Source organism: Schistocerca nitens, chromosome 8 (assembly GCF_023898315.1).
Source record: "Schistocerca nitens isolate TAMUIC-IGC-003100 chromosome 8, iqSchNite1.1, whole genome shotgun sequence".
Classification (NCBI taxonomy): Eukaryota; Metazoa; Arthropoda; class Insecta; order Orthoptera; family Acrididae; genus Schistocerca; species Schistocerca nitens.
Window position 1 is genome coordinate 552,677,119 of NC_064621.1, and position 18,262 is coordinate 552,695,380.

The 18,262-nt window shown below is 39.8% G+C and overlaps 1 protein-coding gene across 3 annotated transcripts in view; it reads left to right on the top strand.

Annotated features, from left to right (window-relative positions):
- The window catches only part of LOC126198777 (alpha-N-acetylgalactosaminidase), a 98,834-nt gene that overhangs the window by 23,035 nt on the left and 57,537 nt on the right, over positions 1-18,262 (top strand). For all 3 annotated transcript variants that reach the window (XM_049935341.1, XM_049935340.1, XM_049935342.1), the window contains exon 3: positions 15,797-15,971. In XM_049935341.1, coding sequence (XP_049791298.1) covers positions 15,797-15,971 — 175 coding nt within the window. The remainder of the gene's footprint in view (positions 1-15,796; positions 15,972-18,262) is intronic.

The following is an 18,262-nucleotide window of genomic DNA, read 5'->3' on the forward strand; positions in this document are numbered from 1 at the left end:
ATTTACAATTTGTACAGAAACCAGATGGCAGTTATAAGAGTCGAGGGGCATGAAAGGGAAGCAGTGGTTGGGAAGGGAGTGAGACAGGGTTGTAGCCTATCCCCGATGTTATTCAATCTGTATATTGAGCAAGCAGTGAAGGAAACAAAAGAAAAATTTGGAGTAGGTATTAAAATCCAGGGAGAAGAAATAAAAACTTTGAGGTTCGCCGATGACATTGTAATTCTGTCAGAGACAGCAAAGTACTTGGAAGAGCAGTTGAACGGAATCGACAGTGTCTTGAAAGGAGGGTATAAGATGAACATCAACAAAAGCAAAATGAGGATAATGGAATATAGTCGAATTAAGTCGGGTGATGCTGAGGGAATTAGATTAGGAAATGAAACACTTAAAGTAGTAAAGGAGTTTTGCTATTTGGGGAGCAAAATAACTGATGATGGTCGAAGTAGAGAGGATATAAAATGTAGACTGGCAATGGCAAGGAAAGCGTTTCTGAAGAAGAGAAATTTGTTAACATCGAGTATAGATTTAAGTGTCAGGAAGTTGTTTCTGAAAGTATTTGTATGTTGTGTAGCCATTTATGGAACTGAAACGTGGACGATACATACTTTGGACAAGAAGAAAATAGAAGCTTTCGAAATGTGGTGCTACAGAAGAATGCCGAAGATAAGGTGGGTAGATCACGTAACTAATGAGGAGGTATTGAATAGGATTGGGGAGAAGAGAAGTTTGTGGCACAACTTGACTAGAAGAAGGGATCGGTTGGTAGGACATGTCCTGAGGCATCAAGGGATCACAAATTTAGCATTAGAGGGCAGTGTGGAGGGTAAAAATCGTAGAGGGAGACCAAGAGATGAATACACTAAGCAGATTCAGAAGGATGTAGGTTGCAGTAGGTACTGGGTGATGAAGGAGCTTGCACAGGATAGATTAACATGGAGAGCTGCATCAAACCAGTCTCAGGACTGAAGACCACAACAACAACAACGCCAAGCTGTCAGTAACTTGCTAATAATATTGTTTTATCATTAATATTCTGTGTTGATGCCAGTAAATTTCTCTTTGTTATACAAAATTTCTACTGTATATTCATGATTCGCAGAATACATTGTGCATTAAAATTTATTTTGTGTAAGTTAAACTATGTATTGGTATACCAACACCACCCCATTGAGTTCCTACATCTGCATCTACATCTATATGCCTACTATGTGAATCACACTTAAGTGCCTGGCAGCATGTTCCTTGAACCACCTTCACACTAATTCTCTAATATTCCACTCTCGAAAAGTGCATGGAAAAAACTAACACTTATATCTTTCCGTGCTGCAAGCTCTGATTTCCCCAATTTTATGATGATGATCTTTTCTCCTTATGTGGGTTGGCATCAACAAAATATTTTCACATTCAGAAGAGGAAGTCGGTGATTGAAATATCATGATAACAATACCAGAGAAGGAAAGTTGCTAATCACCATATAGCGGAGATGCTGAGTCACGATAGGCACAATAAAAAGATTCACACACTCATAGCTTTCGGCCATTAAGGCCTTTGTCAGCAGTAGACACACACACACACACACACACACACACACACACACACAACTTGCACAAATGTCTGCAGTCTCAGAGAGTTGAAACTACACTCATGGTAACCTACCTTGTTGTCAGTTTATGACATTATATTCTATACCTATGCCATTTCACTTCAGCAAACACATTTGAAGTTATGGGTATTTTCTTCTTATTATTACTGATAAATCAATGTGCTTTCACTGTATTACTTGCAGAATGTGTTCCAGCTGTGACTGATTTGTATGTAACTTGCTTATTATGCAGTGCCCAACTTCTAGAAAATTGTTCTTGTACAGAAATGTGAAAGTCGCCTTTTAATGTCATTTATCCTTTATTACATTTGTAGATCAGGAGACGACATGAAGCTTCTGTCAAAACTGATCATTGTGAAATAAATAATATTTGGCGATCTTGGCTTCGGATGCTATATCTTTCCATTAAATCAACATATCCCTTCTATTACATAAACATATTTAACCTATAAAAAAGGTTCCATTATTATACCTACATTTTGTAATTGGTTTGGCTTGCAATTACATATTATTTCTTTTCTTGCTTATTTCTTTCCAGTAATTTTTCATTCTTTCCCTCTGTTTTTCCCTTCTTTCTTCTGTTTGTATTACACCTGTCTTTTTCTTTTCTTTCTCCTGGAATCCCTACAAACATCTTACTTTTGCTCTGAACCTTTCTCCTGTTTCTTCCTCCATTATTTCCATTACCCTCAGGTTTGCTTTCTTTTATCCATATCATTGATATTTTTGGGGTTTCTGTTGAAGTTAAGAATTCTTTTTGTTATCCTGTTTTCATCTAGCCTTTTTAGGTGTCTATAGAATGCAACTCTTCCCTTCCTCATTGTGTCTGATATTTGCTCTATTTTCTCATAAACTTCTTTGTTACTTCTTAACCCTTTGAGTGCTGCACCGGCACGTGTGGCTGACCTTGTCAAGCATGCCCTTGGGGTCGCCTGATCCATGTACCTGCACTGGCAGCCACTTCTGCAGACTTGTGTGCCTGAGCTCTCTGCTCAGCCCTCCTTGCCCTGGCCTGAGTATTTCTGGAACTACGGCAGCCGTGACAGTCTCGCAGTTAGTGTGATCGCCGACGTTACAAATAAACGCAGGATATCTGGATACTTATTCCATAGCTTTGAATCTGGAAATGAATTGCTCGACAGACCTAATGTACGCTGAAACTGCTTACGCTGCTAAAATGTAACTCCTCATCAAAGGCTTTCTTCCACTTGCAATAAGTTCTTGAGAATCGTCATAAGGTCTCAGTACACATCTGTGTTTTATTTGGCATACTGATACTTAATTATCAGATTTTTGTGTGTATGTAAACACTGTGGAATCCGTAACGACCAAACGTTGATGTTCTTCTGTACTAGCGCACTAATTTGTTCACAAACAACCTTCGAGGGAAGCGTCTGGATGCTGAGACACACTTTTGAAACTAATCATTATATTTTGAGAGCATTAACCCAATAAATTATCCCAAAGGAAACTTCAAAATAAAAAATTCAACATTTCTGAATTCTTTTTATATGGGACGCATTTGTTATTGTACAGTAGAAATAAAGAATGATTTATAACTTTTGTTTAAGAATTAGATAAGGAAATACTCAAGGTTCTAAACTACCTAATTAAACGTCACCTTTAATTCCTAATGACCTTTTGTGCTTCAGAAACGGGTGAGTGTGTGCAACTGACCAACGTGTGCCGAGACACCCTGTCCAAGTATAGGCCTAGAATTTTTCACAAATCCATTGTCCTGGAAAAATAGGACAGCAATCCGTTACTGAATTTTACTAGAAAATTGTAGCCTGGGTTGCGGTAAAACATATTTGTTTAAGCGGCGACTAGTTTCGGGCGAAGCCCATTTCAACCAACCATGTCAAAAAGGAATGTGACAAACACATTATAGCTTTTAATAAAACCATAGAGTATCGATAGCTATCCATCTTCTATGGTTTCATCAACAGCTATAACGTGGTTGTCACAGTCTTTGTGGTGGTTTGAAAGTGGGCTTCGCCCGAAACTAGTTACCGCTTAAATAAATATCTTTTACCGGAACCCAGGCTACAATTTTGTAATAATAATAATGCTAGAATTTTTTGTTTAATTAATGATATTTGCACTAAGTTTAAGATTTCACTTCTACCAAGAGGTTATGGAAGAATCCATAAATTTGTATCAAGTTTTTATTTTTGCACCTTCTGTACGAACATTTGAAGCATCCAGTTTGTCAGCACAGACTGGATGTTTCACATGTTCATACATAAAGTGTTTGACAGCAAAGTAATTCATCTGGAGAGGCTCTTCAAGCTCAGATAATTCGGTGATTTTTTGCACAGTTATATTTCCCATCCTTCTCTCACATCCAGGCTTTGGACCGTCAATGGCGAAGTTAAAAATATTTTTTAATTATTTTTTAATTATTTTTTAATTATTTATATTTTTGTAAGTAATTTTTTCAGAAGTAAGGGCTTCATTTCATCTTCCAGCTGTAGCAACTTGGCTAAAAGTTCTTCTTTGTGTGGTATGTTTCAAAACATAGGTCAACGCACAAAGGTACATTGCATGTTTTTCATTCATATTTTGTTTCTCGACGCACATTCTGTTTCGAGCAGACTGCACATCTATGCCATAGTCTGCGTTTCTTGGACTGGTCACTTGGAATGACATTTGGAAAGTGCATTCCGGTAAAGCGAAGAGGATTCTCGTCATCAGAGTGTCTTCCTTTCCTATCTCTTCGCCATTCTGTAGCAAATTTTTCCCCAAGTTCTCGTACCAGACATAAATGAAAATCTACTAATGATATTTTGCTCCCTGTCACCGATCTGTGAAGAGTGTGAGCATTCAAAACACAAAGGTCCACAACAACAAAAAAACTTTTTGTACCATTTAACAGATTTACGCACAGATGCAACAGAGCTTAATAGCATATCAGAGTGGTCTGCTGCTCCCACATTTGCACTGTAATCAACAACACATTGCAGCTTCATTACTTTTCTGCCAGTCGTCCTGTTTATCTTTCTTGTGTCACGCATTTCTATAATGTTGCAGGTAGTCAGCATGAACACTTCTCTCTTGTCATACCACTTGTGTCTGTTGACATAAACTCAAGTTCTCTTCGTTTCAGTTTCTTTTGTAGCTTCGGAAAGTTGCTGCTGTTCTCTGGTTGTGAAGCCAGAGGACCAAGGCTGAACTTGTATACCAATTATTGACATACAGGGTATGTCTTCGTTCAAGGTATGATTTCATTAGTGTTACCACAATATCACCAGATTTCTCCAAATTATGGACTTCAATTTCTGTTGTTGTGCCTGTGTATACAGTGAAATCCAAGACATATCCAGTTTTACAATTGCACAACACGAATGTTTTGATTCCAAATCTACTTCGTTTTGAAGGAATGCATTGTTTAAAAGATAAGCGACCTTTGAACAATAATAGGCTTTCATCAGCACAGAGTTTTCTGTATGGATTAAATGCACTGCAGAATGCCACACGAAGTGTATCAATTATTTTCCTAATTTTAAACAAACAGTCATCTCCACAATTGGCCAAGTTGTCACTAAAATGCAACATTCTCAAAAGTACATCTCTGGACCAATATTCCTTTACTCTCAACTTTTTAACACGAGCCGTGAGAAGCCAAATACCGTACCAATGAAGCTATACATTTCCTCAAAACCTGTATCTTTCCAGGTGGATAGTCGAAAACAAACTGATTCTGACATATTTGCCATGGTGAAAGTGAAAAATAGGTTCGTTTCAAGTGCTATAAATTTCAACAGATCTTCTGATAGAAATAGCATGAAAAAGGATAGAACACTTGAATCAGGCATTAGTTGGCAATTATGTCCTGAAGATGAGTCATCAAATGCATGAAGTGCTGGACTGAGATCACGTTTTTTACCAATTAGATTTCTCATTCTTACTATGGCGTGGCCTTTTACGGGTCGATTCATCTTTTTTTAAGAATCTGAAGAAGAACTGTCCTGGCGGGCTCTACTAGGTTAAGTATGTGGAGGTGTATTACTACGAGATTCTTCTGATGAATCTTCATCGTCACTACATTCATTGAAGATGCCTCACTCACTGTCACTGTTACTCCTTGTCATTATCTCCAGTATCTCTCGTCAGTGCAGCAACGCCGATGTGCAATTTGTCTGTGGAACTCAAAAGTGACAGCACTCTAAAAATCCTTTTGAAATGTCAGATAGCTAAACAGCACCACAGAAGCAGAATGCAGAAGATCACACGAACCAGCTAGCACGAATGTCGAACAGCAACTGCAATATCCGTAGCAGAGTGTTGCCCAGATAGCAGGGATAGTGGCACAGAATAATAAATAGTGTACATCCATCCCAGGGAGTGCACGGGACAAAAGAACTTGTGACTGGCTGGCATGCTGCCCTGAGGGGCTATGGATGTCCGCAGACCCACAGGCAGTGGAACCGGCTGCAGTATAAGACATCATTAGAACTCCAGTACTGGCCTGGCCATGCGATGAATGCCATCTACAGGGCCCACAGGAAAGCCCACTTCAGCGCAAACAACGTCCGCAGGCCCCGCAGCAAGGTGGAGTGCCGCAGCATATCATGTCTGCAGTACTCGGAGTTAATTTCCATTTTCCATTCTCATATTTAGGTGTCCCTTTCAACTCTCCTACACTTCAAAGGTCCAGGGGTAAAAAAAAAGAAAATAATAATAATATATCTACATTATTATTAGGTTATATCTAAAAACAAAGATTCTGTAACTTACCAAACGGAAGCACTGGTACGTTGATAGAAACAATAACAAACACAAACACACACACAAACACAATTTTCAAGCTTTCGCAACCCACGGTTACTTCATCAGGAAAGAGGGAAGGAGAGGGAAAGATGAAAGGATGTGGGTTTTAAGGGAGAGGGTAAAGAGTCATTCCAATCCCGGGAGCGGAAAGACTTACCTTGGGGGGAAAAAGGGACAGGTATACACTCGTGCGCGCCCACACACACACACACACACACACACACACACACACACACACACACATAACAGACACAAGCAGACATATGTAAAGGCAAAGAGTTTGGGTAGAGATGTCAGTCGAGGCAGAAGTACAGAGGCAAAGATGTTATTGAATGACAGGTGAGGTATGAGCGGCGGCAACTTGACATTAGCGGAGTTTGAGGCCTGGTGGGTAATGGGAAGAGAGGATATATTGAAGGGCAAGTTCCCATCTCCGGAGTTCTGATAGGTTGGTGTCAGGGGGAAGTATCCAGATAACCCGGGCGGTGTAACACTGTGCCAAGATGTGCTGGCTGTGCACCAAGGCATGTTTAGCCACAGGGTGATCCTCATTACCAACAAACACTGTCTGCCTGTGTCCATTCATGCGAATGGACAGTTTGTTGCTGGTCATTCCCACATAGAAAGCTTCACAGTGTAGGCAGGTCAGTTGGTAAATCATGTGGGTGCTGTCACAAATGGCTCTGCCTTTGATCGTGTACACCTTCTTGGTTACAGGACTAGAGTAGGTGGTGGTGGGAGGGTGCGTGGGACAGGTTTTACACCGGGGGCGGTTACAAGGGTAGGAGCCAGAGGGTAGGGAAGGTGGTTTGGGGATTTCATAGGGATGAACCAAGAGGTTACAAAGGTTAGGTGGACAGCGGAAAGACACTCTTGGTGGAGTGGGGAGGATTTCGTGAACGATGGATCTCATTTCAGGGCAGGATTTGAGGAAGTCGTATCCCTGCTGGAGAGCTACATTCAGAGTCTGATCCAGTCCCGGAAAGTATCCTGTCACAAGTGGGGCACTTTTGGGATTCTTCTGTGGGAGGTTCTGGGTTTGGGGGGGGGGGGGGGATGAGGAAGTGGCTCTGGTTATTTGCTTCTGTACCAGGTCGGTAGGGTAGTTGCGGGATGCGAAAGCTGGTTTCAGGTGGTTGGTGTAATGGTTCAGGGATTCAAGACTGGAGCAGATTCGTTTGCCACGAAGACCTAGGCTGTGGGGAAGGGACCGTTTGATATGGAATGGGTGGCAGCTGTCATAATGGAGGTACCGTTGCTGGTTGGTGGGTTTGATGTGGAAATTGTCTACCTGTCCATAATGTAGGTCTTTTATGTCGATAAATCCCCTTCCTCCTTCCTTTCTGCTTAATGTGAATCTTTCTGTTGCTGAATGTATGTGATGTATTCTATATTTGTGGCATTGTGATCGTGTAAGTGTATTGAGTGCTTCTAGGTCTGTGTTACTCCACTTCACTACTCCAAATGAGTAGGTCAATATTGGTATAGCATAAGTATTTATAGCTTTTGTCTTGTTTCTTGCTGTCAGTTCTGTTTTCAGTATTTTTTTAGTCTTTGTCTATATTTTTCTTTTAGTTCATCTTTAATATTTGTATTATCTATTCCTATTTTTTATCTGTATCCTAGATATTTATAGGCATCTGTTTTATCCATCGCTTGTATGCAGTCGCTGTGGTTATCCAATATGTAATCTTCTTGTTTAGTGTGTTTTCCCTTGACTATGCTATTTTTCTTACATTTGTCTGTTCCAAAAGCCATATTTATATCATTGCTGAATACTTCTGTTATCTTTAGTAATTGGTTGATTTGTTGCTGCCAGTAGTTTTAGATCATCTATGTATAGCAAATGTGTGATTTTGTGTTGGTATTTTCCGGTAATATTATATCCATAATTTGTATTATTTAGCATGTTGGATAGTGGGTTCAGAGCAAGGCAGAACCAGAAAGGTCTCAATGAGTCTCCTTGGTATATTCCACACTTAATCTGTATTGGCTGTGATGTGATATTATTTGAACTTGGTTTATTAATAATAATAATAATAATAATTGTATAATGATTTTTCCAACCACATTGACTTCTGAAAGTGCCCTGTGTAAATGGCAGTACCCTGATTGAGTACCCAGGCTGGAGAAAGTACAACTTATCTGTAGCAACAGCTATAGACATATGCAGCACAGACTAATTATTGGGTCTATGCATAAGTTCATATCTTTTTTTTTTCATAAAAAAGTTTAATAAACACTACAGATACACATAACAGATTTTATTGATGACTAATATATTCTACCTCACTGTTTACATCAGTCTGCCAATGCGGGGGTAACTTTTTGATTCCACGACTGTAGATATCATGTGGTTTTATGGTGATGAACCCATTGAGCCATGTTTTGAGCACATTTTTATCCAAAAAGGAAGTGACTTGAAGTTTATTTGACAGAGAATGGAAAATGTGAAAATCTGAGGGTGCAAGACCAGGTGAATAAGGTTGGTCAGGAATGACCTCTCAGCCCAGCTCCTGTATTGTGTGTGTGTGTGTGTGTGTGTGTGTGTTTTTGAAGTCCAGCAGAATGTGGGCAGGTGTTATCATGGAGTAGCATCGCTTCATGCAGTCTTCCTGCTCGTTGTTCTTGGAGTGTGTCTGGAGGACACCTTAGTTGGTAACAATAAATGCCAGCAGTGATGGTTACACTTGGGTAACACAATTTGTAGTACATCACACCGTCGCTGTTCCATGAGATGCATAACATTATCTTTTGTGGATGTTTGGAGGACTTTGTAGAGGGAGTTGCTGCTTGTGTTTGGACTCAACCATTCCATTCTTTTTCTTATGTTAGCATAAACACACTATTTCTCATCGCCAGTAATGATATGGGATAGCAGTAGTTAGTGTTGCTCACAAGCCAGTTAGATGATGAGTGAGCAGAGGTGCACATATGACCACCCACTCGTTTTTGTGATTTTGGCTTGGAGCATGTGGTGCCGATACACCCTATTCTTGAATCTTTCCCATTGCAAGCAAATGTCACGCAGTGGTGGAATGACCACAAATGATAACTGCCAGTTCTCGGTTACACTGAAGTGGATCATTGAGAATTAATGTGTTTAAACGATCTTCATCAAACCCCGTAGGTCTTCCTAAATGTGGAGAGTCGCTAATGTTGAAACGATCCTTCTTAAAATGAGAAAACCATTTTCTTGCCATTCTCTGCCCAATGGAATTACCCCATATATGGCGCAAATGTTTCTGGCCGCCTCTATTGATCTCAAAACAGAAGAATATTTGGCAATGGCAGTGTTCTGATTTCTCCACTTGGCACTCCATTTTCTAGTGTCACAGCTCACCATACACCATCTCCAGATGACAAAAATACAGTATGTAAACTGAAAAACAATGAACTACAAATAAAAAATGGCATTGATAAATAAACTCGTAGCAGTCGAAATACCAACACACGAAACAAAATTGCTACGAACTTATGTACCAACCTAATAAATAAAAAACTGAAGATGTGTTGTTAAGTTTAAATGCTCTTAAATAGAACAATAAGTTAGTAAAATTTCTTGGTTTCATATTGACGAAGGACTTATATGGGATACTCATACAAGTAAGCTATGCAACAGACTCTCTAGGTTAATGTACCTGTTGAATGGTGCGAAAATAATATTTAAATGACAGTGAAGGCTTGTAGATGTACTGAGGGACTTGTAGCATAATAATCTTGCTGCAATTAGTTTCAGGAACTAGTAGATACTAAGGAAAATATAAATCAATTTAATCTTGGAAATCAGTACATCACCATCACATTAGAAATGCACATGCGGTTGACATAATGGACAACAGATTAGTAAAAATCCACCACACCTATAAACATTTTGGCAATTATTTTTAGCAATCTCCCACCCCTACAGTATGTGTGAATAACTTTAAAAATAAAATTGGAAAATGGTTTAAGACCAAAGAATACCATGCACTGAAAGAATCTCATGGCAAAATAATAAGAGCTTTGCTTTTATGAGATAATAACATGCAGTATTACACAATACATAGTTTTAAGCAAATCAATCTGTAATGTCCAAAGTCTAATGTCCAAACGTAATGTAAAGTGATGTGTAAAGTCTAATGTATAAAGTATTTTTGTAATTGCGGTTGTGTTTAAACTTTGATGTCACTGAGAATGAGATTTTCACTCTGCAGCGGAGTGTGCGCTGATATGAAACTTCCTGGCAGATTAAAACTGTGTGCCAGACCGAGACTCAAACTCAGGACCTTTGCCTTTCGCGGGCAAGTGCTCTACCGACTGAGCTACCCAAGCACGACTCACGCCCCGTCCTCACAGCTTTATTTCTGCCAGTACCTTGCCTGGCCACTTGCCCGCGAAAGGCAAAGGTCCCGAGTTCGAGTCTCGGTCTGGCACACAGTTTTAATCTGCCAGGAAGTTTCATATCAGCGCACACTCCACTGCAGAGTGAAAATCTCATTCTGGAAACATCCCCCAGGCTGTGGCTAAGCCATGTCTCCGCAATATCCTTTCTTTCAGGAGTGCTAGTTCTGCAAGGTTCACAGGAGAGCTTCTGTAAAGTTTGGAAAGTAGGAGGCGAGGTACTGGCAGAAGTAAAGCTGTGAGGACGGGGCGTGAGTCGTGCTTGGGTAGCTCAGTTGGTAGAGCACTTGCCCGCGAAAGGCAAAGGTCCCGAGTTCGAGTCTCGGTCCGGCACACAGTTTTAATCTGCCAGGAAGTTTGATGTCACTGACTTCTCGAAAATGCTCAAAGGTGAAGAAATCTGCTGTGTTCCTTAATGTCTCTCTGTGGCCTGGATGGTGTAACAAACAATGACCCAATTGGTATTGGCAAATGAGCAAGCAAGAAATCCTTGTTGAAGCTGTAGCAAATGACTGGAGGAAACAGATTTCTGACAGTGTTGTATCACTGTCCTGGGGCTGGGAATAATGGGCGTAGATATGTTTGTCCCTGCAAGACATTATGTCTGGCCATTGCAGCCACCTCTTATGATGCTTTGAGTAGAATGTTTTTCAGCGCTTCAGCTGGTAGATCTTTGGCCTGTCAGAAAACCTAAACAGAGGTCTCAAAACAGTTGTCGTTGGATTTGTAGCTGTACTAATGCATTGTGGTTGGAAATGACAGACTGTTGACCAGAAATAATTAATGTACTGGCGACTGAATTATGATGTATCCATGGTCTAGGGGTACCGTCTTTGTTTTGTAATCATAACGTCCTCAGTCCTGGGTTCAAGTCATGCCACTGCTTAAATTTTGAATAAAAATCATCAGCAATGATGGCCAAAGACATCCGGTATAAGGAGTCCCTCTCATTCTGACAACAGTCTTGTCAAGAAGGTCAGAGGAGCAGACAGAGTTTCAGGGAACTCTCTTGCCCTAGTGGTGGTGGGAAACTGACCCTAAAATGTGGAATAATCAGCAGTGATTAACGGCATAGGGGATGCAGAAGGCAATGGAAACCACTGCATTAAAGACACATAACATGTATTCACAGGACATGGGGCTTGTACTTAAAAGTATCTGTTAATCTCTCCATTGGCAAAAGTTCCAGACTAGTCTCCCATTTATATCTCCAGGAGTGCACTGCCAAGGGGGGAGATGAACATGAGGAAAAGCTCGAATAACCAATTAAAAGATAACATTTCATGAGACAGGGTGTGGAATACCAGAAGTTTGAATGTGGCAGGGAAGCTAGAAAATCTGAAAAGGAAATGGTAAGACTCAGTCTAGGTATTGTGGGGGGGTCAGTGAAATGATTTGGGAAGAAGACAAGGATTTCTGGTTACATGAGTACAGGGTAATATGGTATAATGGGAGTAGGATACATTATGAATAGGAAGTTAGGACAGAGGATGAGTTACTGCATACAATTCAATGATAGGGCTGTTCTCATCAGAATCAACAGCAAATGAACACCGACATCAATAGTTCAGCTATACATGCAGACATCTCAAGCAGAAGATGAAGAGTTAGGGAAGGTATATGAGGATATTGAACAGGTAATTCAGTAAGTAAACGGAGGTGAAAATATAATAGTCATGAGGAATTCGAATATGGTTGTATGGTAAGGAGGAGAAGAAAAGATTACAGGAGAATATGGGCTTGCTTGTAGGAATGAGAGAGGAGAAAGACTTATTGAGTTCTGCAATAAATGTCATGTGGTAATAGTGAATACTCTGTTCAAGAACCACAAGAGGACGATGTATACTTGAAGAAGCCCAGGAGATAGAGGAAGATTTCTGTTTGATTACATCATGATCACACAAGAAAGGCTGTAAGGTGGAGCCAGGACCAGATGTAGACTCAGTTCACAATTTAGTAGCGATGAGTCATAGGATAAAATTTAGAGACTAAAATCAATGTGCAAAGAAGTGGGATATGGAAATATTAAGGAATGAAGAGGTACGCTTGAAGTTCTCTGAGGCTACAGATACTGTTATAATGAATAGCTCAGTGGGTGATTCAGTTGAAGAGGAATGAACGTTTCTAAAAAGGGCAATTGCAGAAGTTGGAGGAAAAAACATTGGTGCAGGAAGGGTAAGTGCGGAGGAAGCATGGCTAACAGAAGAAATACTTCAGTTGATTGACGAAAGAAGGAAGTACAAAAACGTTAAAGGGAAATACTGGAAATCAGAAATACAGGTCACTTAGGAATGAAATAAATAGGAAGTATGGAAAAGCTAAGGTGAATTGGCTGCATGAAAAATGTGTAGAAATTAAAAAAAAAATGTTGGAAGGACTGACTAAACATATAGAAAATTCAGAACAACTTGAGGTTAAATTAAAACAAGGGCAATAACATTTAAGAGTGTAATGAGAATTCTACTGTTAAATGCAGAGAAGAAAGGCGATAGGTGGAAATTGAGGGCTTGTGTGAGGGGAGGACTTGCCTGAAGATGTGATAGAAGAAGAAACACGAGTCGATAGGGAAGAGATAGGGGATCCAGTATTAGAGTCAGAATTTAGAAGAGATTTGGAAGAATTAAAATGAAATAAGGCAGAAGGGATTGATAACATTCCATTGGAATTTCGAAAATCTTGGGGGAAGTGGCAATGAAGCAATGACTCACATCAGTGTATAGGCTGTATGAGACTGGTGATACACTGTCAGACATTTGGAAAAATATCATCCACACAATTTAAAGATTCACCAGTGACGTTGCTATCCTCAGTGAAAGTGAAGAAGAATTACAGGCTCTGTTGAATGCCATCTAATGAGTACAGAATACGGATTGATCGTTAGTCAAAGAAAGGCGTAAGTAACGAAAAGTAGCAGAAATAAGAAGAGTGAGAAACTTAACATCATAATTGGTGGTCACGAAGTACGTGAAGTTAAGGAATTCTGCTACCTAGCAGCAAGATAATCAATGACGGACAGAGCAAATAGGACATAAAAAGCTCTAACCTATGGTGGAAAACTGGTAAAAATGGTATTCCTGTCCACGAGAAGTCTACGAGTATCAAATGTAGGTTTTAATTTGAGGAATAAATTACTGAGAATGTACATTTGCAGCACGGTATTGTATGGCAGTGACACACAGATAGTGAGGAAACCGGAACAGAAGAGAATAGAAGCATTTGAAATGTGGTGCTACAGAAGAAGTTGAAAATTAGGTGGGCTCATAAGGAAAGTTAAGCACGAGGATCTAACCTGTGGTGGAAAACTGAAATGATTGTTACACCTGATAGAGCAAAAGGCTGCTGCAGGGTACTGTACTTCTTAAGTTGCATCCACACCAGAGTGCCTTGTGCAAACATGTGGTGCAAAGCAGTGCAGGATGGACTAAAGAGTTCATAGGTATGCAGCAGTGTTCCAGTGTGCATGCGCACTTGTGAATGGAATTTCTAGGCTCTATAAATGAATAAGTAGTCCAGTTTCAATGTGTGAGTTTGAGCTAGTGACAAGGTTTTAGAAGTATAGCTTATGGGTTAGTGTAATCCACATGTTGGTGCAGTACAAAACCAAGGCTGTATGGAGAAGCATCTGCTGCCATATTTAGGATGCACGGGGAAGAAATGAGTAGGGCATACAGCTCAGAACAGTCAACATTTACAAGTGTTGTGTTGTGTTGTGTTTACACAGCTCTGTTAATAGAATGGAAATTGTGGGAGCATTCAGGTTGAACCATCAGGAGTAATTAAGGTTTGCCAGCTCCAAATGCAGTGTGTGTGTGTGTGTGTGTGTGTGTGTGTGTGTGTGTGTGTGTGTGTGTGTGTTGTGGGGTTCGGGGAGCTGTTTAATGGTCTGCAGGTTTGACTCCATGCCAGTTTTTCACAGAACATGGTTCCAGTAACACTTGGCATGTGCCTCAGCTCTTGTAAATTGGCAAAACTCATGCTGTCAGTGGCTATGGCTCCATGTCTATGACGAAGAAAGAGAAAGAGGAGAGAAGGAAGGGGGGGGGGGGAGAGAGAGAGAGAGAGAGAGAGAGAGAGAGAGAGAGAGATGAATAATGTTCACTGGCTTCCCTGTATCCCAAAAATTATCTCCAAACATTTATGATAAAGGCAGTGTTTTCGGTACACAAGGAATTTGAACCAGAACATCAGATGATCAATGCAGAGTTAAACTGAGGTTGTTTTGAAATTGTTTCTGCTATGTTGTGTTTTTGGCTAAAATTGTCGACAAATGGGAAGTGTTGCACAGAACTGCCCTTCTGCATATGGAAATTCTTGGTTGCAGTGACCACTGCTCTTGAACATTGAACATATTCTTGTATGTCAGATGTAGAGACAACTTTTTGCTCTGTTTCCCCAAAAGGCAAAGAAAGTCATAGAAAAGAAATGTCTTGCAGATTATAGTAGTGTTTTGAAAGGTAAATTAAATTTATTTCTCCTTTGTAATTCCTTCTGTAACCCAGGTATTTGTATGAGTTGGTCAATTCCAACAGTGACTCATTGATATAATAGTCATTAGGATATAACATTTTTTTGTTTTGTTAAGTGCACAATCTTCCACTTCCAAATATTAAAAGCAAGTTGCCAATCTTTGCACCACTGTGAAATCTTTTCAAGATCTGAATGTATATTCATGCAACTTCTTTTGGACAATACGTCTTTATAGGTAACTGGATCATCTGCAGAAAATCTGCAGTTACTATATCGTGAATAATCTAGAATATGCAGCTAAGAAACCAACAGGTAGCAATCCCTTTGTGGAAGAATCTTGTGAAAAGAAAATTATTGTAATTAATCTGTAAATAAAGTAAATTTCATCATATGTAGGGACCTTTGATGTACTGTTCTCAGTAGGTAATTAAACATATGCTAATGATGAGTTGTTCAAACAATTTCCATGATCGTGACAAAGCTGCAATAAATTAGAAAATCTAATATTTGCATGAGGAGGGTCTTACTTATTGACCGCTTTTCTAATTAGTATTTCTTTCTGTTCAGTGAAAACTTATTCCGGACTATGACAGACCTCGTGGTTTCTGAGGGCTATGCTGCACTAGGATATGAATTTATAAACATTGATGACTGCTGGTTGGAGAAAGAGAGGAGTTTGAGTGGACAGCTTGTTCCTGATCGTAGCCGCTTTCCAAGTGGGCTTCATGATCTTTCAGACTATGTAAGTATATAATTTTAAACTGTAAATGTACAGTAGATAAATTCTACTTCTAAACCTTGCAGGGGAAATTTATCTTCCCTTTCTTTACCTTTAGCATATGGTACTGGTACACACACACACACACACACACACACACACACACACACACACACACACACACACACCTGTGCATCTACATTGTGCAGGCTGCTGGACACATAATGCTGGGGCTGCAGTTCCCCAGATGGACTGAGGACAGGGGCTGTGTCAGAGGGGTTGGCTAGAGGGAGAAAGTGGGGGCAGAGCAGGAAGAGGGGGTTGGGGACACGTAGCTAGTGGCTCAGAGCAAGATGAGAGGTGTGAAAAATAGGAGCAGTGATAGGTGCGTGGGTTAGATGTGTGAGACACAGGTTCCAAAGTCAGTGAGCTGCAGCATGCCGATTGGAAGCGAGTGACAGGACAGAGGGACTTAAAACTGTTGAATAGAAGACATGGGTACTGTGGATTAGCAGAAGTTAAGGCCAGGAGGATTACAGAAGTGGTCCCGTTTACTCCTAAATATTCTCATCTCATCTGTTGTTGTTTCTGACTTCTGTAATGTCATGAGAAAACATGTGAAAAAGTGTAGAAATGTCTAAAATTTAGATTTTGTGTAGCCATTGTCTAATCATTTTTACTTACTTACTACAATTTTAGTTTGTGGAAGTTGAGTGATTATCACAATTCTGCAAATTTTCTCAAAGAACAATTTGTTGTATCACACTTACTCTTCAGCCATATGTTATATTTTCCTGTGGCTGTAATCAACGTACACGACCAGATGGATTCAAGAAATTTTGGGTTTCTTCTTGTAAACAAAGACCCTGTACAGGTAATGTGTTTGTAATTTGTTCAGGAGGCACAAGTAAATTTCTTTAAATTTTGTCGATGATTATTGGCGGGAAAGATATCACATTGTTACTTATGTGAAAAATAGATGAAAGTTCATTTTCATTCATACTTTATTGATTTATTGAAGATGCATGATATACTATTATGTTGGTGTATAAGTTCATAGTATTCTTGTTTTGCATATTGGTATTCCAATTGCTGTAGGCTTATTTATCAACTGTCATTTTTTATTTGTAGTTCACTGTTGCTATTTGAGTTTATGTGTAGTCAGACACTAGTGGCTCTCAGTGTTCAGGAAGATCTCCGGGGTTTGAAGATCGTTTAAATGCATTAATCTACAATGTTCTACATCCTTGTACTTAAGAACTGGCAAAAGTTATCATTCCACCATTGTATGACTTTTGCATACAGTGGAGAAGGTACAAAAATGTATGGATATTGCATGCTCTAAACCAAAATCACAAGGATCAGCAGGTGGCCATATGTTCATTTCTGCTTGCAAATCATCAATTGGCTCTTGAGCAACACTAACCATTCCTATCCTGTATTGTTACTGGTAACAAGAAGTGGTGTTCTTATGCAAACAGAAGAAAAAGAAAGGAATGGTTGAGCACAAACAGTGCAGCAACTCCCTGTACAATGGCCTGTGTGCATCCATAAACGATAATGCTAGGCTTCTGGTGGAACAGTGACAGTGTGGTGTACTACAAATTGCTTCCCCGAGGTGCAACCATCACTGCTGACATTTATTGTCAACAACTGAGACATCTTGCAGATGCAGTCAAAGACCAACTACCAGGAAGACTGTGTGAAGTGATGCTACTCCGTGATAACGTCTGCCCACATTCTCCTAGACTGACACAACACAGTATACAGGAGTTGGGTTGGGAACTCATTTCATACCATCATTATTCACATGATCTTGCACTCTCAGCTTATCACCCTTTCCAATCTCTATTGAACAATCTTCAAGGAACTTCCTTGCCGGATGAAAATGCACTCTGAACATGGGTCAACGAGTACTTCGCTTCGAAGCCACATACAGTCATAGAATCAAAAACTTACCCCAGCATTGGCACAGACTGTAGTAGATAGTGAAGGAGAGTATATTATTAATGACTAGAGTCTCTGTTATGTTTATCTATCGTGTTTATTAAACTTACAGAAAAACACTATAAACTTATGCACCAACCCTATATTTACAGCCCTAGGGGCTAATTTTAAGATTTTTACATGCTTTTTTCATTAATATTAACTTTTTCTTTCCACTGGTCCTATTAAATGTAAACAGTTTAGCCAGTGATGTTTTTCCACCTGTTCACATTTGTAAAATGGTAGTTTTCTGCAGATTTCACGGGTTAGTCATATCCTGCACATGTATATTAATTTTGGGACTGTCTTTATTAAGGAAAAAGTAGTTA